The 25,407-nt window shown below is 34.0% G+C and overlaps 3 protein-coding genes across 7 annotated transcripts; all 3 read left to right on the plus strand.

The window, feature by feature from the left end:
• The first annotated feature begins 5,403 nt into the window (after positions 1 to 5,403).
• On the plus strand, positions 5,404 to 6,084 carry LOC132295697 (putative glycine-rich cell wall structural protein 1). The gene is made up of 3 exons (XM_059793990.1): positions 5,404 to 5,487; positions 5,614 to 5,733; positions 5,860 to 6,084. Exons 1-3 carry the CDS (start codon positions 5,404 to 5,406, stop codon positions 6,082 to 6,084), a joined length of 429 nt encoding a protein of 142 aa, XP_059649973.1.
• A 448-nt stretch (positions 6,085 to 6,532) lies between these two features.
• LOC132293833 (probable 26S proteasome non-ATPase regulatory subunit 3) lies at positions 6,533 to 13,978 on the plus strand. Of its 4 annotated transcripts, XM_059791472.1 has the most exons (10): positions 6,534 to 6,725; positions 6,830 to 6,898; positions 7,005 to 7,099; positions 7,240 to 7,430; positions 9,732 to 9,869; positions 9,975 to 10,111; positions 10,330 to 10,384; positions 10,465 to 10,575; positions 12,549 to 12,788; positions 13,117 to 13,978. In XM_059791472.1, the coding sequence occupies exons 3-10, from the start codon at positions 7,021 to 7,023 to the stop codon at positions 13,627 to 13,629; spliced, it is 1,464 nt and encodes a 487-aa protein (XP_059647455.1). In that variant the 5' UTR covers positions 6,534 to 6,725; positions 6,830 to 6,898; positions 7,005 to 7,020; the 3' UTR covers positions 13,630 to 13,978. The 4 variants fall into 4 exon arrangements, with proteins under 4 accessions (XP_059647457.1, XP_059647455.1, XP_059647454.1 ...); XM_059791474.1 differs by lacking the exon at positions 6,830 to 6,898 and having other exon boundaries at positions 6,533 to 6,725; XM_059791471.1 differs by having other exon boundaries at positions 6,534 to 6,898.
• Positions 13,979 to 15,405: 1,427 nt separating this feature from the next.
• Positions 15,406 to 24,608, plus strand: LOC132293834 (probable ubiquitin-conjugating enzyme E2 23). 2 transcript variants are annotated; one of them, XM_059791476.1, is made up of 9 exons: positions 15,406 to 15,565; positions 16,732 to 18,738; positions 19,353 to 19,493; positions 20,149 to 20,649; positions 21,186 to 21,255; positions 21,359 to 21,498; positions 21,665 to 21,976; positions 23,821 to 24,121; positions 24,247 to 24,608. In XM_059791476.1, the coding sequence occupies exons 2-8, from the start codon at positions 16,732 to 16,734 to the stop codon at positions 24,070 to 24,072; spliced, it is 3,423 nt and encodes a 1,140-aa protein (XP_059647459.1). In that variant the 5' UTR covers positions 15,406 to 15,565; the 3' UTR covers positions 24,073 to 24,121; positions 24,247 to 24,608. The 2 variants fall into 2 exon arrangements, with proteins under 2 accessions (XP_059647459.1, XP_059647458.1); XM_059791475.1 differs by having other exon boundaries at positions 24,273 to 24,608.
• Positions 24,609 to 25,407: the final 799 nt, after the last annotated feature.

A 25,407-nucleotide genomic window follows, 5' to 3' on the forward strand; every position in this document is an offset into this window, starting at 1 on the left:
CAGCACGTCATTGGGCCGTAGGGGAGGATAATCCTCCCTCCACAGGATGCAAGTATTATTCAAAAAGATATTATATTGAATAAATAGTCTCTTTTAACTAGATAATAAAATAATAATAAAATAAAATTAGCCGTTAAATAAATTATCTTATAGCAAAACAAAACCCCCCCTAAAAATATATATTTGTTTACGAAACTATCTTTTTTGTCGAGATTAAAAAAAAAAATCCTTATCAAATAAATTATTTCTTTTAATAAAACCCAATATATATATATTCTGTTGTATAAAATATTTCTTTTGATGGGACTTATAAAAAGATTAAAAAAAAATTAGGTATTTTGACAAGACTGAAAAAATAAATAAATAAATAATTATCTTTATGAATAAATTATGTGTTTGATTTGTAAGACGAAAAAAATAAAATCAATATTGAATAAATTTTTTCTTTTGACTGTCAAAAATAAAATTATCGATATAGAATAAATTATTTATTTGGCATTATAAAGTAACAGAATATGAAATACGTTATTGTCATTTCTTTTAAAAGAAAAAGGTAAGTATAGTGTAATTAGAGAAAAGCGAAATACCAATATTGTCTCCCTGTGTATATTTTATTAATAATAATATAATGTTTATTTTGGTCAGAGGTATAAAAAAAATATATGGAAGAGATAGGGGAGTAATAGATCATAACAAAAGGAAAGAAAGGGAAGGCGTCTCTCCTGTTGTTTTTTGTTTAGTTGAATAAAATTGATAGTAGAAAGGTTGGATGAAGTAAAATTTTTTTATTTTTGTTGGAAGAAAAGGAAAAAGACTTTTTATAATTTTTTTTTATCAATATACCATGTAAAATAATAAAAGGTAGATATTCATTTGAATTTTTTTGTAAATATTAAAATTGTAAATTGTATATTTGTACGTAGTTATTCACTTTCTCTCTCCTCTCTTCCTCCCAAAATTGAGTAAACAGAAAAATATGAAGAACTATCCCTCCCTACTTGTTCCCGTAGCATAAGAGAATAAGTGTTTTATATTGTTTTAACTAATAAACCTTATTATATAATATTTAAAATATATATACCCATTCTAAATTATGTAACAACAAGGTTAAAAATAAAAACTACAAATTTATTGGTTATTATCGTGCTTTCTCTTTCCTCTTTCTCCAATTTTGGACTAATACAAAATTACAAATGATGCATCCCTCGCTTTCTCTATCTTGTCATTTTCTTTCGCTCAAACAAATTTTTTTTTTTTTATTCCCCCCCTCGTCCATCCCTTCTTGGCCTTCCCTACAACTAAAATGCTTTTTTTTTTTTTTTTTTTAAAGCAGATAACTTAAATACGGACTTGAATCATCTAAGTTATCATAAGTTGAATTTCGTGACATTTAAAATCTATCTACTGCTTATTAAATCATGTCAATTAATTTAAAAAAAGTTTGAAAACTCTACCGTTTTGAGATAAAGAAAAATTTACCAATATTTAAAAAATGCATTGTTTTGAATTAAGGGTTTGTTTGATTAGCTATAAATTGATGATGGAAAGTGAAATAAAAGAAAAGAAAATTAGTTTTCTGTTATGCATTTGGTTATCAAAAATATTTTTGAAGAAACTTGTGAGAAAATTTTGTTTAATTAGTTTGGATAACAAAAGAGTGAAAGGAAAATGATTTTACATGTCAAAATTACCCTTATGAATTTAATAGTAAAATAATAATATAAACAATTAAATAATAATAGTAGTAGTAAAATAATAAATACAATTGAATTACTCTAATGAATATAATAATAAACTAATAATAATAAAACTAATAAACTAATATATACAATTGGATTTATGAATAAATATATATGTTCACATACGTATTTGGTATTAGTCTCTTTAAATTATTTATTTATTATTTTTTTGTGAAGTTTGCCTTATATATTAGGACTCTGCCTTTAGATTAGAGTACTTTGTTTCGTGTTTGATGAACCACTTTATACCTAATTGTTTATATTTATTTTTAACAAAATAAATAAAAGGAAAGTAAAATAATAATATAATTATTTCTATTAAAATCGATATTGTATCTTTAACGGACACAGCAATTGTAAAACCCAAAACTGGAGATAAGTTTCCAATTAAACTAAGAATCCCAATTGCCTACAACACCAACAGTCAAAAAAACATGTATGTATACCAATAGATCTCCATCATTATTAATTATAGAACCCAAAATAATAATAATAAAAAATTAATTTTACATGCATATATAAAAATATAAATAATTAAATTAGGATTATATCAATTTACAGAAGGAAATTTACATCTGCATGAAGTTTGTGACAGACTGAAGAGTGGAGAGAATCAATGAGAGAAGCATGGAGAAACCGAGGGAAGAAACAACTGACAAGGGCACAAAAGAAAACTAAGATATAAAGTGATTAAGTTTTGCGAGAAAGTAAATTTTCGCGTATTTTATACAAAAAAAAAGAATTCACAACAACAAGAATCCTACTTTCCCAAAAAATTTCACTTTCCATAACCAAATGCATAATTTTTTAAAATATTTTCCTTTTCTTTTTCTTGCTAGCTAGTTCTTGCTAACCAAGCATACCCTAAGGAAAATTCATCATATTCTAATGACGTTGTTATCTCTTCCTCATCTTTTACAAAAAAAAAGATTTTCCCACACTCTCCTCTTTATTTTTATCTTAAACAAGTCGCGATGGTCTTTGTTTATCTTTTAATCTCACGTTCTCTCTCATATTTTTCCAAATATAGGGCTTTTGGTTATATTTTCCTAACTCCATCAATATACATGCTTATATATATACACACACACATATATTATTTTATAATCAGTACTTTTTCCTAAAAAGTTGCATGTTATGCAATCACATTTTCGTCCATCTTAATTTCATGACAAAGAACATTAATTTTTTGTCCAAAATATTCCCCCAATTGTGGGAATGAGCAAGAGGATGGAGAGAGAGGATTTTTTTTTTTCAAGAGGATGGAGAGGGAGGATTTTTTTTTTTTGAAAATATGAGGGAGAAATAACGATGTTAAACGTCGTTAAAGTAGGGTGATTTTTTTCTTAATTCAAAACGGTGTAGTTTTTAAACTTTGGTAATTTTTTCTTATTTCAAAATGGTGCAATTTTCAAACTTTCTTCAAGTTAGTTGACGTGATTTAATACCAATAGTATATAGATTTTAAACGTCAATAAGTAGGGGATTCAACTTAGGATCTTAGTCACACAATTAGCCCAAATAGGTCCCTGTTCTCAAGCTCTGCACGCAAATTTGTTATTTGGTCGCGAATTCAATTTTTGCAATTCGCGAATTTATTTTCCTAATTTGCGATTTTCATACAAATTCACTCTATATAATTAAATTTATAATAGTCCCGGTATGAAACACCTATGTTACCATATATGCATTTATTACTTACACTATTACTCAATATATACATTAATTACTTAAACTCCACTTATGTCTTGTATGGCACTGTTACTGCGATATACATATATTAATTATACATGTTTGAAAATATTAAAAAAAAAAAAAAAAAAAACTTCCCAATTGGAGAATCTTACAAATAACTCACGCATATATTAGTGAGAAAAATTAACTTATTTATTACCTATATCATTAGTGGAATAAATAATAATAAATATATTTGTATATGGATTTATATAAATAAACAAATATAAAATATATATATGTCATAATTTTATTCAAAACTAATATTCAGCCGCTCTTAATATGTTTGTTCCTGTTTTCAAAAAATTTAAATTTTGATGTGACTTAATTTATGATAACTTGGATAATATTTAATTTAAAAGAATCCAAGTCCCTTAAATACTCCACTGGAGCCGGTGCTACGAGACCTCCACCTAGGGTAAGGACTTTGGTGGGCCCACTTAATAATTTTACCACCGCAAGCAGGGTACTTGAGATCGGGTGACATGATTGAGTTTAAACTTTATAACCCGAATTAATTTTGGACGGGATTTACGACTAAGTTATACTAACCTGATAAACCAACAAAATCAAGAAAAGTGTATAATTATTATACTTTTAATGTTATATGTTTCATAAATAATTTTATATTTATAGTAGGGTATTTAAACACACTTGTTTTAAAATTTTAAAATACTACAAATATAAATATATAGTATTTGAACTTTAGTTAAGGAAACAAAACAATAAAAAACATAAGACTTGAATTATTTATAAATTCTAATAAGAATGAATTTTAATAAAAAAAATGTTTTCACAAATCCATATTTATGATTTTAATTAGAATTGTGTGGTAGCTTACGTGTGGGTGAATTTCTCCTACTAGGTATTATCTCTACACCTAGGTTAACCTCGAAGTGATTTATATGGGAAGAATAACTATTGAAGCTAAGGCTGTAAGGGAATCATTGAATCAACACTTGTGATCTTTTGAAAGGTAAATTTGTAATCAAATTATTATTAAGTCTCAAAGGTTTTCAAATTATAATAATATAATTTTTATTTGTTTATTTATGTTTCTTTTAGTTTATTACTAGGATATTACAATTTGGGATAACCAAGTGTTCCTTTGAAAGGTAAATTTGTAATCAAATTATTATTAAGTTTCAAAAGTTTTCAAATTATTTTTTATAGTTATTATTTGTTTATTTATGTCTCTTTTATTTTATTAGTATGATATTACAATTTGGAATAAGCGCGAGTTGAAGTGTTGGAATTTTTTGAAAAAGATAGTAAAAAAATATTGTTTTATTTTGTAATTGACCTGGAAAAAAAATTGGAATTACGAAAAATAAGAACAAAACAGTTATTACGAACATTCCTATCCTACCTTTAAAAAATAAAAAGAGGAAGTAGAAATTCTATCCTTTCTCTATTGTTGCTTTCGGTATGCAGGAATGAAATGTCATACAAGTGATAATGGAATGGAATGGTTATTCTCATTTTATTATTTGGTTACAAATATTAAACATGTAAGAATGGACTAATGTAAAATATAAAAAATAATGAATTTCAAATTGAATTATAAAAAATAACCTTATAAGTGACAAATAATTTAAATTGACAAAATAACATTCTTTTATAATTTTTTTTAAAGAAATGGCAACGGCGGTTGATGGTGGTGGAGGTGGAAAGCGGTAGTGATGTAGGCGGAGGTGTTTGAAGGCGGTGATGGTGGTGGCAAAAAGTAACAGAGTGTCGGTAGAAGGCAGTGGTAGTGGTAGCGGCAGTGGTGCTAATGGCGGAAGACGTTGGTGGTGTATGTGATGATGGTGGAAGGCATAGTGGTAGTGGTGTGGTGGTGGTGGAATACGATAGTGGTGTAGGCGGTGGTAGAAGGCAGTGGAGGTGACAATGGCGGTGGTGGTGGAAAACGACAGTGGAGGTAACGATGGTGGAAGTCTGTGGCAGTGGAGGTGGAAGTGGCGGCAGTGACGGTGGTGATGGAAGTCAGCGGAGGTGGATTACGGCGACGGTGAAAAGTGGTGATGGTGATGGAAGTCGGTGGTGGTGGAGGTGGAAGTGGCGGCAGTGGTGGTGGTGATGGAAGTCAATGGAGATGGATGATGGCAACGGTGAAAGGTGGTGATGGTGATGGAAGTTGGTGGCGGTGGAGGTGGATGTGGAGGTGGAGGTGACAGCGACGGTGGTGGAAGGTAGCAGTAGTGATGGAATTCAGTGGTCGTGGCGGCCGCGGAAGTCGGTGGAGGTGGCGGTGGAAGTTAGTTAAGGCGGTGGAAGATAGTTGAGGGCTTGAGGCAACGACGGTGTGATGGTGATGGAAGGCAGTTACGGTGGTGTCGATGGCAGTGATGGTGGTGAAAGGCAGTAGTGATTGTGCTGGAAGGCGGCAGTGGTCGTGGAAGGTGGCGGCGATGGTGAAGGGCGCGACAATGGTGATGGTGGTGGTGGAAATGACGGTAGTAGAAGGTTGTGGAGGTGGCAGTGTTCAAAGGTGGTAGTGGTGGAAGGTAGTGGCCACGGTAGAGGCAACAGTGGAGGTGGCAGCGGTTTGGTGATTGAAGGTGGCAATAATAGTGGCGGTGGCAGTGACCGCGGTGGAAGACAATAGAGGCGGTGGCAACGGTGAAAGTCCGCGGCGGTTGTGGTGGTTTTTAGACTTAGAGCATGAATGTGTGTTTGGGAACTTGATTTTATAAAAAACATTACTGAGGAATGGAATCATTATTCCATAAGTTTAGTTGTGAAATGAATTTTTATTTCAATTGGATAGTTATTCTCACGTAAAATTATATACCAAACAAATAAATAGATATAATCGACATTACATTGTATTTTTTTTTTGCACATCAAACATAACATATGTTATCCGCATCCTTCACGCCAGGTTAGATTTTAAAAACACAAATTAAAGATTTACCTCCAAATCTTTTATATTTTATTTTATTTTCCATCAATTCAGAGTTCCAAACATAGCTGTCCCATGTTTTTTTTTTCCCTGATTCAAGATGTCCTTAATTGTGTCTGACAAACACACGAAATTGATCCGGACTAAAAGCCCCTTACTTGCACGAACGTAGCAACTTCCCATTGGTTGTCGTCCATTGTCGTGAAAAGCCCCTATAGAGTTTCTTTCTGAGAACTTGGTTACTTTATCAGTCTCGCATCGACCACTACGCTTTTGTTCTTTCTAGGAGAAGAGCGTAACCCTATAATTTTAGGGTTTCACTACTCACAATCAACAAATCGCAGGTTGGAATCTTATCCTCCTCCTCTCTATCTCTGTATTTCTATGGTATGTATCTTTAGAATTAGAATTAAATTAATTGACTGAAAGAAAGTGGGTGAAAACCTAGCTCTTCCGTCGCGGATCGCTTCAGATCGAACACGATTCGTTCACTTTGTCCGATAATTCGATTTTCGAGGTAAAATTATTTGATATTTGGATTCTTTATCGCTTTATCTTTCGCTTCTGACTGTCTAAAGAATGGACAATTAGTATTAGTTTATCTCGGTTTTTTTGTGGATTAGGTAGATTTTCAACAAAATGACTCAAGATGTGGAAATGAAAGAACTTCCAGCTCCTTCCAATTCTGTTTCTTCAACTGGTCCTTCTATTTTGCAGCGTGAGTAGTAAAATTGTTTATATGCATTCATCTATGTCTGTTTGTGTGTGTGTGTATATATATATATATGCACATAAATTCTGATTTGTTTTGATATATATATATATATATATATATTATATGGACGTACTGAATTTCAGAATTGAAGGAGATTGCATCTGTTATTGAGACCGGTGCATATGCAAGGGAGGTTCGGCGAATTGTGCGCGCTGTTCGCTTAACTATGGCAATAAGACAGAAGCTGAAGACCTCTGTGCTTTATGCATTCCTGAATTTTGCTCTTTCACCAGGATCAGAGGTGCATGGTCGGTTATCTTCATATCTTCCCAAGGTAATTCTTGAGTAGAGTGAGTTTGGATCTTTCTGTATTTAGTGCACGTGTGCTTATGTCTTATGTCGTATATCCTACTTATATCTTATAAGTATTTATCAATTAGGTAGCCCATAAACAGGGGCGGCTCAATACAATGTGAGGCCTTAGGCAAAAAAAATAAAGTGGCCTTTTAATTAGATCTATCCATATATTTATGCCAGCTGATTATTTGTTTAGTGATTTTTAAACCTATGACTAAAAGTTTTCCAAACTCTAGTTCCATCATTAATTAATTGGCTATATGCTTTCTAATAGTCATATTTAACAATATAAATAAAAATTATAAACAAAATATATAGTTTTATGATAACAAAAATTAATAAAACTATAAACTAATTTAAGTTACAGAATAATAAAAAATGATTTTGAATAATTTGGTCTAATGCTCCAATAAATTCTTTAATAGAATATAAGTGTATTCAAATTTCAAAACCTTCTTCGGGAGTGAGATTGTAAATTGTAACTGTGGAGAAGATGAAAATAAAAAAATTATAATGAGAGAGGAGAAAAAATATGTGAGGAATAAGGAAAAAAAAAAAAAAAGAAAAAAAAAATTAATAGGAGTCTTAGAAAAATATAGAAAGTTTAAGCAATTTTCACTTAAATATATTTAATATTTAATTTTAATGTGTGTGTATATATGCTGATGTAATGAGGATGCGAGAGAGAGAGAGAAAAAAAAAGAGGAAGATAATACAAGGATAGAAATATTTTGCACACTATTAAATTTTGTATTTGTTGAGGTTTAATATATAAAAAAAATCAAATATTTAGGTAAGTTATAAAAAAAAAATTTGGGGGCCCTCAAAAAAAAATTAAAGAATAGAAATCTTTTAGGTCAACTGTCAAATTTCTCTATACGTTGAAGTTTAATAATTTAAGAAAATACTGTAATTGTTTTAGGAAAGTTATAATATAAAGAAATAAAAAATTATGGGGCCTTCTTATTGGCTGGGCCTTAGGCAACCGCTTAACTCGCCCAAGGCTTGAGCTGGCCCTGCCTGTAAAGGGGATTCGTAGCTGGTAGAAAAACTGTTAGGGTAACATTATAGGAGAGCTTCTGTAGCTTTTATGAAGTAATTACACCTCTGAATCATAGTAAAGTATAAAATGGAAAAAGCGATTTGAAATGTATGTGAATTGTGGTCCAAAAACATACTCTAAAACAACCCAAAATGCCGTGAAAATATAAGCAAATGTATATATACATATATGCACATCTGTGTACAAGTGTGTATGGTTAAAGTTGTTAAACATAGATACAAACATGATCAGGGGATGTGATTTTGTCACATACTTGTGAGATATATAAAAACAAAAAGAAGCTCTGTTTGCTTCCAATGGTGCTTATCCTTTTTATTCACAAAGCTATATGCAATCACAATTCACAACTAGGCATCTTCTTTCCGTTTTTGTCCAATTAGTCTGTACAATGACAAATTTTGTGCATGTTTGTAAAAGAGGGGGTATATGCTGATATATATTTAGGAAAAATGAAAAAGTTAAGTTTATCAAAATTTTGACAAATTTTAGTATAGATTAAAATTTCACTATATTCAAGGGAGAGAAGTGAGAAGAAAACTTTAAAAAAATTGAGTTTGGAAGATGAAAAAGGAGATAATTGAAAAATTGAGTGAAGGAGATGATCAAAAAATTTAGTGAAGGAACTCCTTAGATGAGTACTAAAACCAACATATGCTTTTTAAAGTGCACTTGAAAAAAAAAAAAGAGAGATGGTTCAGGGCTTCTATGCTAGTTGGCAACCGGAATCCTGATCCACATGCTAATCCTCCTTTATGGTAAAAATAGGATTGTTGAATCTTTTTTTGATGCATCATGTGTCTTCTACATATAGAGGCCAGAATGTGTTTTAAACATGGAGTTGCAGAATTTTATCATGAATTCATTGCAAGCCTGCTATGTTGATTTAGAACAGAATGAGGATTGATTGTGTTTCAGTTTTTTTATTTATTCATTTATTGTTATTATTATTATAATTATTTTACTAAATGTTATATATTTTGTCATGTCTAATTACATTTTGATGTGATTATAGACAGTATCAACTTATTTATAAACCCAACGAAGTCTCTACATTGTAGTGCAATACATAAGTACACTGGCTAAGCTCACAATGCCTGCCTTCATTGTGTTTTTTTACTCGAAAGTTTGTGCTAATATGTATTAATATTATTACTGGCAATACCATTATTCATTTTTTTTTACCACTCAAGCTTTACAAGATTAAATTTTTTTTAGGGAGATGAACACGATATGGAAGTTGATACTGCAACATCTGCCACTCAATCTCCTGCAAAGCACTCATTGCCCGAGCTTGAGATTTATTGCTACTTGCTTGTGCTGATATTTTTAATTGATCAGAAGCGATACAATGAGGTACGGAATTATATAGTCACGTCAAGGGATTGCATTTCCTTTACAAAACTAGTAATGTTTAGTGAATTCTTTTTTAGCTTATGTTGTTGGCCACCTATCCTTCAGGCAAAAGCTTGTTCCTCAGCAAGCACTGCCCGTCTAAAGAACCTGAATAGGCGAACTGTTGATGTTCTAGCATCCAGGCTCTATTTCTATTACTCTCTCAGCTATGAACTTACTGGTGATCTAGCTGAGATTCGGGGGTGAGTTTGATATTAATATGTATTCCTATCCCTGCAATCATCTTTGTGTTATCTAAGTCCTAGAGTAATATATACTTGCATGTTCCAACAAAATACAGGAAGAAAGAACAGGATTAGAGTTGAATGCTACTTCAGCTGATTACTCGAAATGCTTTCTATGTAGAGCCTCCCTCTTCTTTCACTATTCTGTGTCTAATCTACTTCTCATTTTCTAACAGTAATCTCCTTGCTTTGCACCGGATTGCAACTTTGCGCCATGATGAGTTGGGTCAGGTTTGTTTTCCAAATGGATTACTAATTAATTATTTTTTAAACATCAGCGTCGTATCTTTTGATATAATGATGATATGCAGGAAACACTTCTCAACCTGCTCCTTCGCAATTACCTCCACTACAACTTATATGACCAGGCAGAGAAGTTGAGGTCAAAGGCACCCCGTTTTGAAGCCCATTCAAACCAGCAGGCAACTCCTATTATCACTTCCTACGCTTTTTAGGCAGGACACTTGTTGAATATGGTTAGATTTTTAAAGAATATGCAGTGGCATTTCTACACGTGGAACTGTCTGAGCTGAAGTTTAACATGTATATGTGTATGTAATATATATATATATATATATATATATATTTTTTTTTTTTCTTGAATATGAAATAAACAACATATGACTCTGCATAATTTTAAAAATTAGATTTGGTGTGGTAAAATTTCAAAACACATGGTCAGAATACATACTTGATGCAAGTGGTCAGAACTGGTTTTCAGATAGGACTGATAGTGGGCTTTAAGAAATAAAGAGTAGTAAGAACTTACAGAAAAGGGAAAGAGTACACATACACTTACATCAATACTTCTGTGTGGGTCTTTGTTTGTGTGTGAGAAAGAGAGAAAGAGGAGGAGGGGGGGAGCATAAACATTTGAAGTGTTCAAAAATATATTAATATTTTGAGAAATGTTCAAAATAGAATTTTTATCTTTTATAAAAATATATGAATCATCAAGAATGAAGTGAGAATAAAATTTGAGTGGAGGAACTCCAGAAGTAACTGCTAAAACCCACACAAGCTCTTAAAATGCACTTGAAAAAAGAAAAAAGATGTGATGAGCTAGCTGGCAACATGAATCTTGTTTCATTATGCTAGTATCTCTCTAATTAAAGATTTATTTATTAATTTTTTTCTAGATACCTACCTTGTCTTCTTTGGCTTTTCCACGTTGAATTTTTTCTAGATACATTCCTTGTTTTCTTTGGCTTTTCCTCTTTTTTCCATTTCAATTCAGATGCCTAAAAGCCATATCTGTACTCTCTTTTGACATTCAAAGGTGCTTTTGTTATACATCTCTTGTTCTATACCTTTGTTTTCATTGAGTGTTTGGAAACATATATGATTTCACATTCTAATTGCTCACTTAAAGAGATTGAGACTAAAACTTAACTATTGTTTCCGTCATTATTTTAGGATCAATATATTTATGCATGTGTACTTTGGGGAGCATAAACATTTGAAGTGTTCAAAAATATATTAATATTTTGAGAAATGTTAAAAATAGAATTTTTATCTTTTATAAAAGTATATGAATCGTCAAGAATGTAGTGAGAATAAAATTTGTGTGGAGGAACTCCATAAGTGACTGCTAAAACCCACACAAGCTCTTAAAATGCACTTGAAAAAAGAAAAAGATGTGATGAGCTAGCTGGCAACATGAATCGTGTTTCATTATGATAGTATCTCTCTAATTAAAGATTGATTTATTAATTTTTTTCTAGATACCTACCTTGTCTTCTTTGGCTTTTCCTCGTTGAATTATTTCTAGATACATTCCTTGTTTTCTTTGGCTTTCCCTCTTTTTTCCATTTCAATTCAGACGCCTAAAAGCCATAACTATCCTCTCTTTTGACATTCAAAGGTACTTTTGTTATACTCCCTCTGTCCCAAAAAAGATGTCATGTTTTCCTTTTTGGTCTGTCCCAAAATAGTTGTCCACTTTCCTTTTTCAAACAATATATTTTACATCTTTCCATATATGTCCTTGGAGTTTAAAATTTCAAACTTGAATATAAGGGCAAATTAGTAACTTTCCAAGGAGACAAGGCATGTCCCACATGTTCCCTTAAAAATTTCTATTCCCCAAAAGCGACATCTAAATTGGGACAGAGGGAGTACATCTCTTGTTCTATACATTTGTTTTCATTGAGTGTTTGGAAACATATATGATTTAACATTCTAATTGCTCACTTAAAGAGATTGAGGCTAAAACTTAACTATTGTTGCCGTCATTATTTTAGGATCAATATATATATATATATATATATATGTGCATTTGTGCACTTTGGGGTGGTTTTCATTATCATATACTGTTCTGATGTCTCCTGGCCTTTGCACGTCAAAATGATTATATTTTGCTATCTGCTTTCTCTGACGCTGTTTTCTCTTGCAGTTTTGCAGGTACCTCTTTTATCTTGGAAAGATTAGGACAATTCAGTTGGAGTATACAGATGCAAAAGAGTCCCTCCTGCAAGCTGCTCGCAAAGCCCCTGTTGCAGCTCTTGGTTTCCGAGTTCAATGCAACAAGTGGGCTGTGATAGTCCGCCTTCTGTTAGGAGAAATCCCTGAGAGGACTGTGTTTGTGCAGAAAGGCATGGAAAAGGCTTTGAGGCCTTACTTTGAGCTTACAAACGTGAGTATGGAAGTCTGTTTTCTTTACGTATATTCTTTCCCCAATAACAATATCTGAAAAATAGTGGTTCAAGATTAGCTTGTTTTACCATAAAAACTAGTCTCAATATAGATTAATTTGTACTTGTCATTTTGAAATTTGGAGTGAGATGGTAATGTCTCTTGAAGTTGCTTAGTCAAGAAAGGGTAGCACTTTTATTATTATAGGTTGATGATACTTGTGATTGTGAATTTGTCCAAATAGAATCTCCTCATATCATTCATTCCATCAAGTCTGGTATTTACTCGAGCTTTTGCCAACAATTAAGACAATGTGCGGGCTTTTTCAGGCTGTTCAAATTGGTGATCTGGAGCTGTTCAAGACTGTTGCTGAGAAGTTCTCCAGTACTTTCAGTTTGGACCGGACCCACAATTTGATTGTTAGACTGCGTCATAACGTTATAAGGACTGGCCTACGCAACATCAGCATCTCTTATTCCCGCATCTCGCTGGCTGATGTAGCCAAAAAACTGAGATTGGACTCTCCAAACCCAGTAGCTGATGCTGAGAGTATTGTATCCAAGGCAATCAGAGATGGTGCGATTGATGCCACAGTGGATCATGCAAATGGGTGGATGGTATCAAAGGAGACTGGGGACATCTACTCTACAAACGAGCCACAAATTGCATTTAACTCAAGGATTGCTTTCTGCCTTAATATGCATAATGAGGCAGTGCGTGCTCTTCGATTTCCTCCTAATTCTCACAAGGAGAAAGAAAGTGCCGAAAAGAGGAGAGAGAGACAACAGCAGGAGCAAGAGCTTGCCAAGCATATAGCAGAGGAGGATGATGATGAGTTTTGACAGGGTAATGTTCTACTCCAGTGGCATCTGGTTTGCACTATGAAATGCTTTCTTGCGGTGGTGCAGCAGTTTTCTTTAAAAAATTTCCACAAGGATTTTTTGGTTTTATTGGACTGAACCTGTCATCAACCACAACACTTGCTTTTACTTCTATATTATGCAATTTGTTTCTCCTTTTGGTGTTTGTAATTACTGTCAAGCTATTTTGGATTTTATTCTGGACGCTGGTCCAGCCCTTGATTCATTCATCATCTCCAACCGACTCGATAAAGATAAATTTTGATTATTTATGGTTGGTTGTGTGAATCATATACTCTATCCAAGATTATGATTTGAGTTTGTTTGTCTTCCTTTGATAGTCAGGTAACATTATTCTTCCTCAACGGGAAGTCTTCGATTTTTGATGCATATGATCAAACCATCTTAATTGAATTTCTCCCACTTAATCATAAACTGAGTTTTACTTCAAAATCACACTGTAATAATCTTTGACCAATAAAGAAAACCAATATACATTTATTTTTTTATTCTCTTCAAATTATTAAACATATCGTTTCTAAGCAAGTTAATCTTTGCCGTATAATATTTAGTATTAAATAGCAATTAGGTATGATTTCACTGTGGCATCTTGTAGGGCTACCGTGACCCTTAAACAACCTAACTTGAATTTTAATGTAGGTCACTCGCCTTTGAAAAAGAGACTTTTTTTTTCCTTCCCCTCACTTCAAATCTACTTGGGTTATATAACAACCGCTTGCTTTCTTTGCAAAACAATCATAATTCTTTGCTTGAGTATGAAATTTTAACTTGGAATGAAATACTTGGAAAGCCTCTTCCATAGGTCCATATCCCTTCGTTACAAAAGTGGGAGGAAAGGGTGAGGTCCTCATTTTTCGTTCTTTTACAATTTTTCACCATTCCCCCACACCCCACCCCCGCGCCCCCCCCCCCCCCCCGGGAAAATTTTTTTTTTCTTATATTAATTTAAAGTATATGATGGTCAAATCATATACTTCTCTTTTCTTTCTTTTTGTCATTTCCTTGTGATTCATTCTTTTCTTCATATAGCATTTGAATTGAGATTTGGATGGAAATGAAAAGAAAGGAGGTATGTTTAATTTAAAAATAGAAAAGGGAAAAATAAAGAAAAGGATTGATGCTTATCACATGTTTGATTAAAATAAGGAGGAATATTTTTTTTTAATTTTATATATATATATATATATATATATATATATATATATATTCTAAATATTAACAAGATTAACCTATGAATTCCTGAACCTGATCTTCTCTATTATATTATATTTTTCTTATTTCCTTTGTAATCTTCTGATAAGTGAGACATTGTGACAATTACAATTATTTTTTTTGAGGGGTTGAACCAAAATAGTTAAATGAAATTGATGTTGTAAAATACTCAAAATGAGCATGAATTCGAGCAAAATTACTACTATCTTTTATTTTATTTTTTTAATTAAAATTTCCTAATCGAGATTGGTTTTCAAATTTTAAATCATCGAACCAACCCCTCCTCCACACACACACCCACCAAAACACACACACACACACAATTGAATAGAGCGATCAACGGTCAGTATGATCTGGCATATGAGAAGACCATCTTCTTCTGTCTGGAGTTTTGACGGTCCGGATGAATCCACTAGATTGATTCTGATTTGGCATTTTAAGGAACGCAAGGGTAGTTTGGGTAATTCACTAACCCGCGCGTATATGCGTATATATACGCCGAAACACTTCTACGGCACGTAAAGTACATTTCTGCCCCTGCACCGCTTTCAGCTCTCGTCTCCTTCATATATTTTTTATTTTCTACGATCAGTAGAACGGCGAAGAGCCGTTCGTTCCCATAAATAAAGAAGAGAAGCTTTGCGTCTTCATCTCCGTCGCTTCTTCAAATTCTACGATTTCAAAGGTTTCATATTTGTTCTCTTTCCCAAAGATTTCTCTTCAATCTCTGCAATCATTATATATACATATATATGCGTGTGTATATGTAGCATATATTTTCCTTTTCAATTAATGGCGTGATTGTTTATTCTGTTCACAAATCTGTCATCTAATGCATTTGTTTCAAATAATTATTCAAATGAATCGCGTGAATTTGAGCTCGTTGATGCATCGGTTCTAAGTGAAGGTCGGTTCATCTGGCAGTTTTTGAGCTGCTCTAGGGTTTTGTTTATAGAAATACTTGGTTTCTGAGTCCTGATTGTCATTATTTGAAATATTGATTAGTTCATAATCTGTTTGGTTGCTTAGGGAAAAGGAAGAAAATTAAGATTAAATCTACATGTTATGTATGTGGTTGGCAAAGGCAAAAAAGTAGTTGGATATGACACATTTTAGTGGAGGTCCTGGAGGAATTCGATATATCAGGTCTAAAGGTTCAATTTTTTGTTCTAATTTTTAGTTTTGCACCCAAACAAAATTTGATAGATTTCGGTTAATTATGGTATTTTATTTTGATTATAAAACAGCAGCGTGGAGGTATTTGTCAGTGGGTGTGAATTTGGTAGGGAATCTTTTATCCGGTGATTTTCCTTTATTCTATGACTTCCATGAGTTGCTGATGAAGAAACTACTGTTCCTTAGGTCTTAGGTAGTATGGCGTTCATGTCCTCTTTACTTGTTGGTAACTTGAAACCCAAGGTTGTTAAGATACAGATGAAATTCTTTAAAATATATAAAAAGGAAATTGATAAAAGATAATTGTAAATTTGTAATGATGTGGGAATAGTTATATCAAAATATGAGTTTTTTGGGTTGATTGTATTTCATACAAAGGCTGGTTTTGACTTCAATTGTAAATCTGGCTTTTATATATAAAATGGTGTCCAAGGGAATTAAAGATGACAAGCAGTTATATGGAATTGTCTTGAATATTTGATTCATAGTCCTTTATACTGTGTGGAATATCAATTGGGTTCATGGCCAATCCAAATTATTCGAAAAATGTTGTTGTATAGTAGAATCTTTTATACCGGTTAAGGAATGGCTGTGCTGTTTCCCATTGTGCTTATATTTTGGATTAAACTTTAGGGTTGTGAATGATTTTCTCATTGTGCCTTGGTGTTTTGACAGATGGAAACTGAGTATCACGGTGATGTTTCCAAAGTCAGCGAACCCACAACTACTGGACATGATGATGTTACCCTGTGCCAATCCGAACCAAGTGTTTGTTCTGAAAGCAAACCTAGCGAGGTTGTCAGGAATCTGCAGAATAATACATATATTTATAGGCAAGATGTTGTAAGGGGCAACAGTAGTGGTAGGATTGGGATCGTGACTGAAGTTGCGGGCGACATGGATTCCGATAGCAGCATTACTGATGACGAAGATGACGATGACGACGACGATGACAATGACAATGAAGAGGCTGGTGTAAATGAGGAAAGTGGTACTGATGGCAATGATAATGGTAATAGGAGTGGTGACAGTAACAGAAGTGATAACAATGATAAGAGTGGTCCTCTTCCAGCTGATCAGGTTCGAGTGCTTTGGATGGACGACTCTGAGACATCACAAAATCTTAATGACGTCATAGTTGTTGATAGGGGATTTTTACATGGGGATTTCGTTGCTGCTGCTTCAGACCCAACGGGTCAAGTGGGTGTTGTGGTTGATGTCAATATTTCTGTTGATTTATTAACTAATGATGGATCTATTCTTAAAGATGTCTCATCTAGAAACGTGAAACGCGTAAGAGATTTTGCTGTGGGTGATTATGTAGTCTTTGGTCCCTGGTTAGGTAGAGTTGACGATGTCTTGGATAATGTGACTGTGTTATTTGATGATGGTTCTGTGTGTAAAGTTATGAAGGCTGATCCGCTGCGCCTGAAACCAGTTGGGAAGAATATCCTTGAAGATGGGCATTTCCCTTACTATCCCGGCCAGCGTGTAAAGGCAAGCTCTTCATCAGTTTTCAAGAATTCTAGGTGGCTAACTGGCTTGTGGAAAGCTAACCGGTTGGAAGGTACAGTAACTAAAGTTTCAGTTGGCTCAGTCTTTATTTATTGGATAGCATCTGCTGGATATGGGCCTGATTCTTCTACTGCACCGGCTGAAGAGCAGAGTCCGAAGAACTTAAAGTCACTTTCTTGTTTTGCGCATGCAAATTGGCAATTGGGTGATTGGTGTCTTCTTCCATCACCTGTATTATCGTCCTCCATTTCCATGGACAAGGGTTTGTCAACAAATGATGAATTGGTTTGTATTCAAACAAGACTTGAGTGCGATTCGGAAGTTGTCACTGCAGAGGAATCAACTGGGAATTGTGGATCCATGGACATTGAAATGGAGGCTGCATTTGATGGAAATAACGAAAATACAGAAATTAATGCCTCACAAGAATCCAGTTCATGCAGTAGCTCATTGTCAGTTTCAAAGGAGCCTGTCCATGAACCGTGGCCTCTTCATCGCAAAAAGATCCGTAAAGTTGTGGTTCGGAGAGACAGGAAGGCTAGAAAAAAAGAGGAAAATTTTGAAAGGGCCCTTCTAATTATCAGTACTAAGACAAGAGTTGATGTGGCATGGCAGGATGGAACAACAGAGTGCGGACTTGATTCCACAACTTTGATTCCAATTGATAGCCCTGGTGATCATGAATTTGTTGCAGAACAGTATGTAGTGGAGAAGGCCATTGATGATAGCAATTGCACCAGTGAAGTTAGGCGTGTTGGGGTTGTGAAAAGTGTTAATGCGAAAGAACGGACAGCATCTGTTAGGTGGTTAAAGCCAGTTGTCAGAGCAGAAGATCCCCGAGAGTTTGATAAGGAGGAAGTGGTTAGCGTCTATGAGCTTGAGGGTCATCCGGACTATGACTATTGTTATGGGGATGTAGTTGTTCGGTTGTCACCTGTTTCTGTAAATACACAAACAGCTTCTCCTGGGAGCTCAGTTGAGGAATCACAGCAGCTGACTGATCCAAACGAGGTTAAAAGAGATCTGAAAATTTCGGAATGTAAGAAAGAGGGTGCATCCATTGACGAAGCTTGTACAGGCTTCTCAGATCTTGGTTGGGTTGGGAATATTACTGGTCTAAGAAATGGTGATATCGAAGTTACATGGGCTGATGCGATGGTTTCAACGGTATATTAACTAGCCAAAGCCTTCTGAGCTATTAATTGCTTTTTCTCTCATGGGGTTGTACCGTGTTCCATTAATTTAATATAATCTACCTCTAAATCTCTGCTTAGTAATTGGTTTTTATATATACTGATAATTCAAGTACTTATCTACTCTTCCTTCCCTCCCAATGACATTGGCTGCTTTCTTTGAAAAGCTTAAAGGCAGTAGTCTCTTTTATTTCATTGCTCGCTCTTACTATATTCTTACATGAAACAAATTGTAAGCTGAATTAATATATCTAATTTCATGTATTGGAGGTAGGTGATGTAACATTAGAAGCTTAGGAGATGTCAATGATACATGTTAAAAGGTCATAGTTGGCACTGATTTTTTTCCCCTCAAATTGCCGTTGGTTGCTAAGGAAAAATAGGAATTTTATGACTCTTCGGGCATGAAATGGTGGTTGGAGCAAACATTCTTCTCTTTTTCAAAAAAAAAAAAAAAAGAAAAAAAAAGAGAAAGAAATTCCGTATTCATTTTTCAGTTAATATATCCGCTCATATAATTATTATTCATTTTCTTTACAAGGAAGTTGCCACAGTTCTTGATTAACAGGAGCTTCGGTTTGTTATTAGGTTGGGCCTCAAGCAATTTATGTTGTTGGTCGTGACGACGATGATGAGTCAATTGCTGCTGGAAGTGAAGTTAGTGATGATGCGGCTAGCTGGGAGACAGTTGAGGATGATGAGATGGATGCCCTTGAGAACACAAAAGAGGTTTGTTTCTGCTTGCAACAGCACTATGAATGTCCTTATATCTAATTTTCTTACCTTAACCAACAACCCTTAGCCTCAGTTGGCATCTGGAAGGTAGTGGATAGTGTTACGCATGGGTTTTCCCCACAGGGATTTTTTACTGTTGCACTTATGAACAAAGAGGGAAAAATCGGAAGCTTATTGTCTACTAGAGGAAGGTGTTCTAGCCACAAGTATGCATGGTGTGTGCAACAGGAATTGGACCTACTGTTGCTTCATCCCCTGGATATGTGGATCAATATTTGCAGAAAATAGTCTGGCAAGATTTTATAGGTGAACTAGGAAAAAAAAAAAGATTTTATAGTGGTGACTCATCTCTTGATGTAGATATCATTAGTCTAGTGATCTTAAATATCTATTTATTTAAGATTTATATCACGGGCCAAGTGATCATTATGTTGGGGGTGTTTCAGCTTGGGTTATCTTGAAGGGAACATCAAATTGTTGGTTCCTCCCTCAGTGTGTTCATATATATTAAAATGCTATTAAAAATTCTTAAAGACTGTCCCCTCAATTCTATTAGAATGATAGCTTCTATTTATTCAATCACTCAATAATCAATTGTTTCTTTTTTATGGTCAAGTTAATAGTGTGAGTCATTGGTGTATCTCTTCAGGAAATTGGGCAACAAAATGCTACTGACATCAGTTCTGGGTCAGAAGAGAGCACAATGGTTGGAGAAAGTTCTGGAAGGAATGGAGCACTGTCTATTCCCTTAGCTGCACTTGGATTTGTAACCAGACTGGCCACTGGAATATTTTCACGAGGAAAAAAACACTTGGATCCATTAAGTTTGGATTCTAGTGAAAAGGAACTTCAGTCTCAGGGGATTCTCAACTTCTCTGAGAGAGGAGATTCTGGAGATGAGTCTAGCTTTCATAAGCCTAATGATGCTGATAATTTTGGAGCACAAACTTCTGATGGAAAAGGAGATGAACATGCTGTTGCAGAGGGCACAGGTTTATTGGACGTGGCAGAAGCTCAAAGCAACATGGAGCATGAAGCTACAAATAAAGATGGCACTTCAGCAAGCTCTGAGGATCGCTCTTCCAGTTTCAAAGGATTTGATATTACTAAAGATCCTTTGGACCATTATTTTCTTGGTGCAAGTAGACAGGTAATCAAAATTTTTCCTTGCTTATGTAAAATTTTCCCCTATCGGTAAATTTACGTACACACACATGCGCCCAATGAAGCTTAAACGCTCAACCTCCTATTTGATTCAAGCCAAGGCTTTGGTGGTATATCATTATCTCATATATGTATGTACAAACATTATATTCTTTCATACAAAATATGTTGTACTTGTAGTAAGGCTGTCATATTTGGTGGACTTCTACAAGTATCTACTGCCTTTTAATTTTTTATAAATTGGAAGTGTCTCAGATCCTTGTGTAATTTTCACTTCCAAAATTGGCAAGGACATATCACTTTTATTGGTTATTAGTGTTCAAGGTTTTAAGAAGAATCAGGTTAGTGGTTGGTGTCAAGTTGATCTCCTTAATAGAAGGTCTGAATAGGATTTAGATTTTCAAGGTGATTACAAATAGGTGGGGAATTTTGAACTTGATCTGAACTTGGTCCCATTATCAAGTTAATGCACTGTAGGATCTGCAAAATATTTAGACTTTCACACATTAACCACACATGCAGAATAATGCTGGAAGGAAGTGGCTCAAGAAGGTTCAAAATGATTGGAGTATCCTTCAGAATAATCTTCCTGGTAAGCATTGTGTCAGTTTGTTGACTTAATGTTAAATTCTAATATTCTGGTGACTATCCATTATCTTCAGCGATGATTTAAACAGTTAAAAATTGTTAAACAGATGGGATTTTTGTACGTGTTTACGAAGATCAAATGGATCTCTTGAGGGCGGTGATAGTTGGAGCATATGGGACACCTTACCAGGATGGCCTTTTCTTCTTTGACTTTCACCTTCCACCAGAGTATCCTGACGTTCCACCGGTAAGAAATATTAATGTTGCTTTTTTGGAGCCAATCAGTTCTAATGGTCAAAACCTGAGAATCTTATTTTACATTACTCAGTTTGCATGAATCCCCTTGAGTTTGGTATAAAGATTATTACGCTTTTAATTTTTTTTTTCCCCGGATATTTTCTGAAATATTGCAGTCTGCATACTATCATTCTGGTGGGTGGCGAATAAATCCAAATTTGTACGAAGAAGGCAAGGTGTGCCTTAGCCTTTTAAATACCTGGACTGGCAGAGGAAATGAAGTCTGGGATCCTTTGTCCTCGAGCATCCTTCAAGTACTTGTTTCACTCCAGGGGCTCGTGCTAAATTCCAAGCCATATTTCAATGAAGCTGGGTATGATAAGCAAATTGGAACGGCTGAGGGAGAGAAGAATTCGTTGTCCTATAACGAGAATACATTCTTGCTGAACTGCAAAACAATGATGTATCTTATTCGAAAGCCCCCTAAGGTGACATACTACTCCTCATATTTTGCCTTTTTCTGTTTTTTGGAGATGCCATTTTGCTGTTGCTGTTAATGACCAAAACAATACTTTATGATGGGCATCGGTTATGAACTTGTGATATTTAATTGATTTTATTATTTATTTGATTATTTTTGCAATCTATACTAGCTACGATGATTTCAACAAGCTTGCTAGTTGCTTTGCATTGGATTTTACTACATATAATATAAATGAAAATGAAAAAATAACTTAACTCTAATCATTTTAACCTGCAAGTAAATTGCTTGTATTTCAGCTTTACAAATTCTTCTTCCTATTCAGCTTTAGTTTTAGTTATATCCTCTATTTTGATCACGTGCCCTCCTGGTCATTCTAATAACCTATTTTGCATCTTTTAGGAGTTCTAGTTGTCTTTGTTAAACCTTAAATTTAAATTAGATCACTCCTGTTGTACATTGGCGGTTATCCTCATCTCATCTATTCAATAACTTCCCCTCACCTATAACTCTTCATGGATATTTTCTTTTATATTCTGTTATTTTGTTTACTTTTGCCTTTCTAGTCAATCTCAACATCCTTGTTTTGATTATGCTTAAACATGTTGTTTCTTGGTGCCTAACATTATGTGCCATAAAACAAAGCTGGCATTATTTGGTAAATTAAATTTCAATAGAAGTAAACATAAATCAAAGATGAAAATTAACTATAAAGAAGAATGAGGGAAAATAAACATAAATAAGAATAAGGAGTCTTTTATTTTGCATTCTCGAGGACTTGTTTTCAGAAAATATCCTGTGCGGGGGCCTATGGGGACTAACTAATAAAAGGTCTAGAGTGGTGATATAGCCATTTACTATTAAATGTTCTTTGTTCATCTTTACTAGCATTAGACTCTTGAAGCACTTCTCTGCTTCATCAATCAAGTGCTTCTAATGGCCAAAATCTTGAAGCTACTCTTATGAGTGATCACTAAAGATTATGGAAGGTTTGGGTATCCCTTGGCCATCAATTTTACTGTTTCCTCATGTTTTCTTCTAGTTTCATTAATGTGCTTTGTACCTTTTTCTCTCATATTGGGCTTTGAGGTGAAAATTTCATGCATAGTGGCGATTAAGGTGACAGATGGGTACATTTTTCCTCCATCACCCCGAAGGAACCAAACTCTGATTTGTGTACCATATAAAATTATATGTTTCCCATTTGCTCTGCCTATAAGCTCCATGGCAGTTTCACTCCCATCATCCACATTTTGTTTTGTACTTTTCTCTTTTTTTCTTTTTTGTTTGCTGCCCCTTGCCCACATGAATCACATGTCAATATATAGGTCACATGTCTTGTTTGACTGAAACTGCAATTGTGCATATATGTCTGGATATGCGGTGGCATGCTTCTGTGTTTCGGTTGGAATTTAATATGACTATTGAATGTGGGATCGGCTGAACCATGCAACAAAGATTTCTAATAGTCAGTGGCATCGTATAATGGAAACAAATAGTTGCTTGATAATAAATGCATAATATGTGGTAAATTTGAATGAGGTGTCTTGCATGCATTTTATCATAATCAAGAAGCATAATCTTGTAAATTGTACTATATTTGGTTCTTGCACTTTTCTTCCATTCTCATTCTTTTATTCAGGATGGGCGTTGTGGACATGTGAAGGAGTGATGTTGAGTTAGATACAAACTCTTGTTATTATTATTTTTTTCTTCAATAATAAAAGTTGTCTTGTCTGGAATTGTTTTTGTCTACATTTTAATTAATATGATGATTCTATTTCCTACACACTGCTGCTAAAATTTAGACTAATGATTTTTGAATTGTGACCATGTTAATAACATGTTTAGGACTTTGAAGAGCTTGTTGGAGAACATTTCAGGAGGCGCGGTTATTACATCCTCAAGGCCTGTGATACTTATATGAAAGGCTTTTTAATCGGCTCTCTTACAAAGGATGCCTCTCTAAGTGATAAGAGCAAACCGAACGCAAATTCAGTTGGTTTCAAGCTAATGTTGGCTAAGATTGTTCCGAAGCTTTACTTGGCGCTCAATGAAATTGGAGCTGATTGTCACGAGTTTAAGCATCTGCAGCAATCATAGTAGTGGTCTTTACGGGCCAACCTCAAAACTTCTTCGTCAAGCCAAAGAGGTTAGCCTTTTTAATTATTGATGATGTCTCAATTTTTAAAGTACTCAAATGTACAGGCTTTAGCTGTGTTATAATTTGACTTGGGATAAGAAACATTCTTTTGTAATTGTTTAAAAAATTGGCAGCCTGAACTTTTGGAACAAAATTACAGGGTCTACCGACTCTGCTACGTCGCACGAAATTTCACAGCATTTAACACAGCAGACTGGGAATGGGCACACTTCATTATCTTGAATTTGGATTCTAACCTCTATTTTTTTTTTCTCTCATCTTTGGGGTTTAAGAAGGCAGTTGGGGTATTGCATTGGCTGTTCATTTTTTGTTTTTTTATAAGTAACTTATCTCTTTCATTCAGAATGGATGTATCAATTTTTTGTCGAAGTACATTCCAAATTCTTTTATGGCAGTTTGTTGTATCTTTTATAAACGTTGTTGTACAAATGGTACTTCACAAAGAACTTGCGCATTGCACTTTCTTGCATTCAAAGTTGTGAGTTATTGTTGCGTCGTGTAAAAGGACACAAAATTCTTCAAATGTAGTTCGTGTACATTACTAACATTCCACTGACAGAAAAAATAAAAAATAAATAAATTGTGATTTGTTTTTGTGAAAGCACCATTCTCACTTTAGGGACTCTTGCAGAATAGATATGGATTTAACAATTTGACATGTTACATGCATTTCTCGTTGAAGTGTCTGGAAGGGGGATGAGAGGAGGTAATGGGAAAGGCTCAGAGATTACAAATCTGAGCCATTGTAATGCAAATGGTATTTTAATGTGAAGCATTTAAATCATGGTCAAAATTAAACAGTTTTATGAAACTGAAAATTAAGTCCTTAAGAGGAATTATAATTATTGAAATTTTAGGTGATAAATTGATAATTATTAGTTGGTAATTTTTTTTTTTTTTTTTTTTTTTTTTTTTAATACTTTCCTTAATTGTTTTCATATGTTGTATGGTCTAGTGGTATCTCATAACCGAAGGTTGAGGGTTAAAGTCTTTAATTTTCATTTCAAAGCACCATGCACCAATTTGGTGCCTCCCAAACATAAAATGAGTTGAATTACAACTGGAGTTGAACCTTATAACATGAGTATTATTATCTCCTCCAATTTGTAATCCGATGTTAATATCTCTTAAGGTGATGATTCAAGTAAAAACATTAGAATTTGGATGCTAAGTCTCCTTTACAGTGAAAGTAAAACATTCAGATTTCCAAGTCCAATCAATTACAAAGCTTCCGAAATCAAACATGGCTTCCATGGCCATTCTCGTTCGTTTAT

This window comes from Cornus florida, unplaced genomic scaffold (genome assembly GCF_030987335.1).
Source record: "Cornus florida cultivar Cherokee Brave unplaced genomic scaffold, ASM3098733v1 CherokeeBrave_3.0.0_Hap2_Chr02, whole genome shotgun sequence".
Classification (NCBI taxonomy): Eukaryota; Viridiplantae; Streptophyta; class Magnoliopsida; order Cornales; family Cornaceae; genus Cornus; species Cornus florida.

Excerpts from the sequence above, each read along its gene's own strand:
- LOC132293834 (XM_059791476.1), top strand. The coding sequence starts at position 16,732 with ATGGAAACTGAGTATCACGGTGATGTTTCCAAAGTCAGCGAACCCACA. Across the intron at positions 21,499-21,664 it reads AGTATCCTGACGTTCCACCG|TCTGCATACTATCATTCTGG; the intron begins GTAAGAAATATT and ends GAAATATTGCAG. Across the intron at positions 21,977-23,820 it reads TTATTCGAAAGCCCCCTAAG|GACTTTGAAGAGCTTGTTGG; the intron begins GTGACATACTAC and ends TAACATGTTTAG.
- LOC132293833 (XM_059791474.1), top strand. The coding sequence starts at position 7,021 with ATGACTCAAGATGTGGAAATGAAAGAACTTCCAGCTCCTTCCAATTCT. Across the intron at positions 7,100-7,239 it reads TGGTCCTTCTATTTTGCAGC|AATTGAAGGAGATTGCATCT; the intron begins GTGAGTAGTAAA and ends ACTGAATTTCAG. Across the intron at positions 7,431-9,731 it reads TATCTTCATATCTTCCCAAG|GGAGATGAACACGATATGGA; the intron begins GTAATTCTTGAG and ends AATTTTTTTTAG.
- LOC132295697 (XM_059793990.1), top strand. The coding sequence starts at position 5,404 with ATGGTGGAAGTCTGTGGCAGTGGAGGTGGAAGTGGCGGCAGTGACGGT. Across the intron at positions 5,488-5,613 it reads GGAGGTGGATTACGGCGACG|TTGGTGGCGGTGGAGGTGGA; the intron begins GTGAAAAGTGGT and ends TGGTGATGGAAG. Across the intron at positions 5,734-5,859 it reads CGGTGGAGGTGGCGGTGGAA|GCGGCAGTGGTCGTGGAAGG; the intron begins GTTAGTTAAGGC and ends TTGTGCTGGAAG.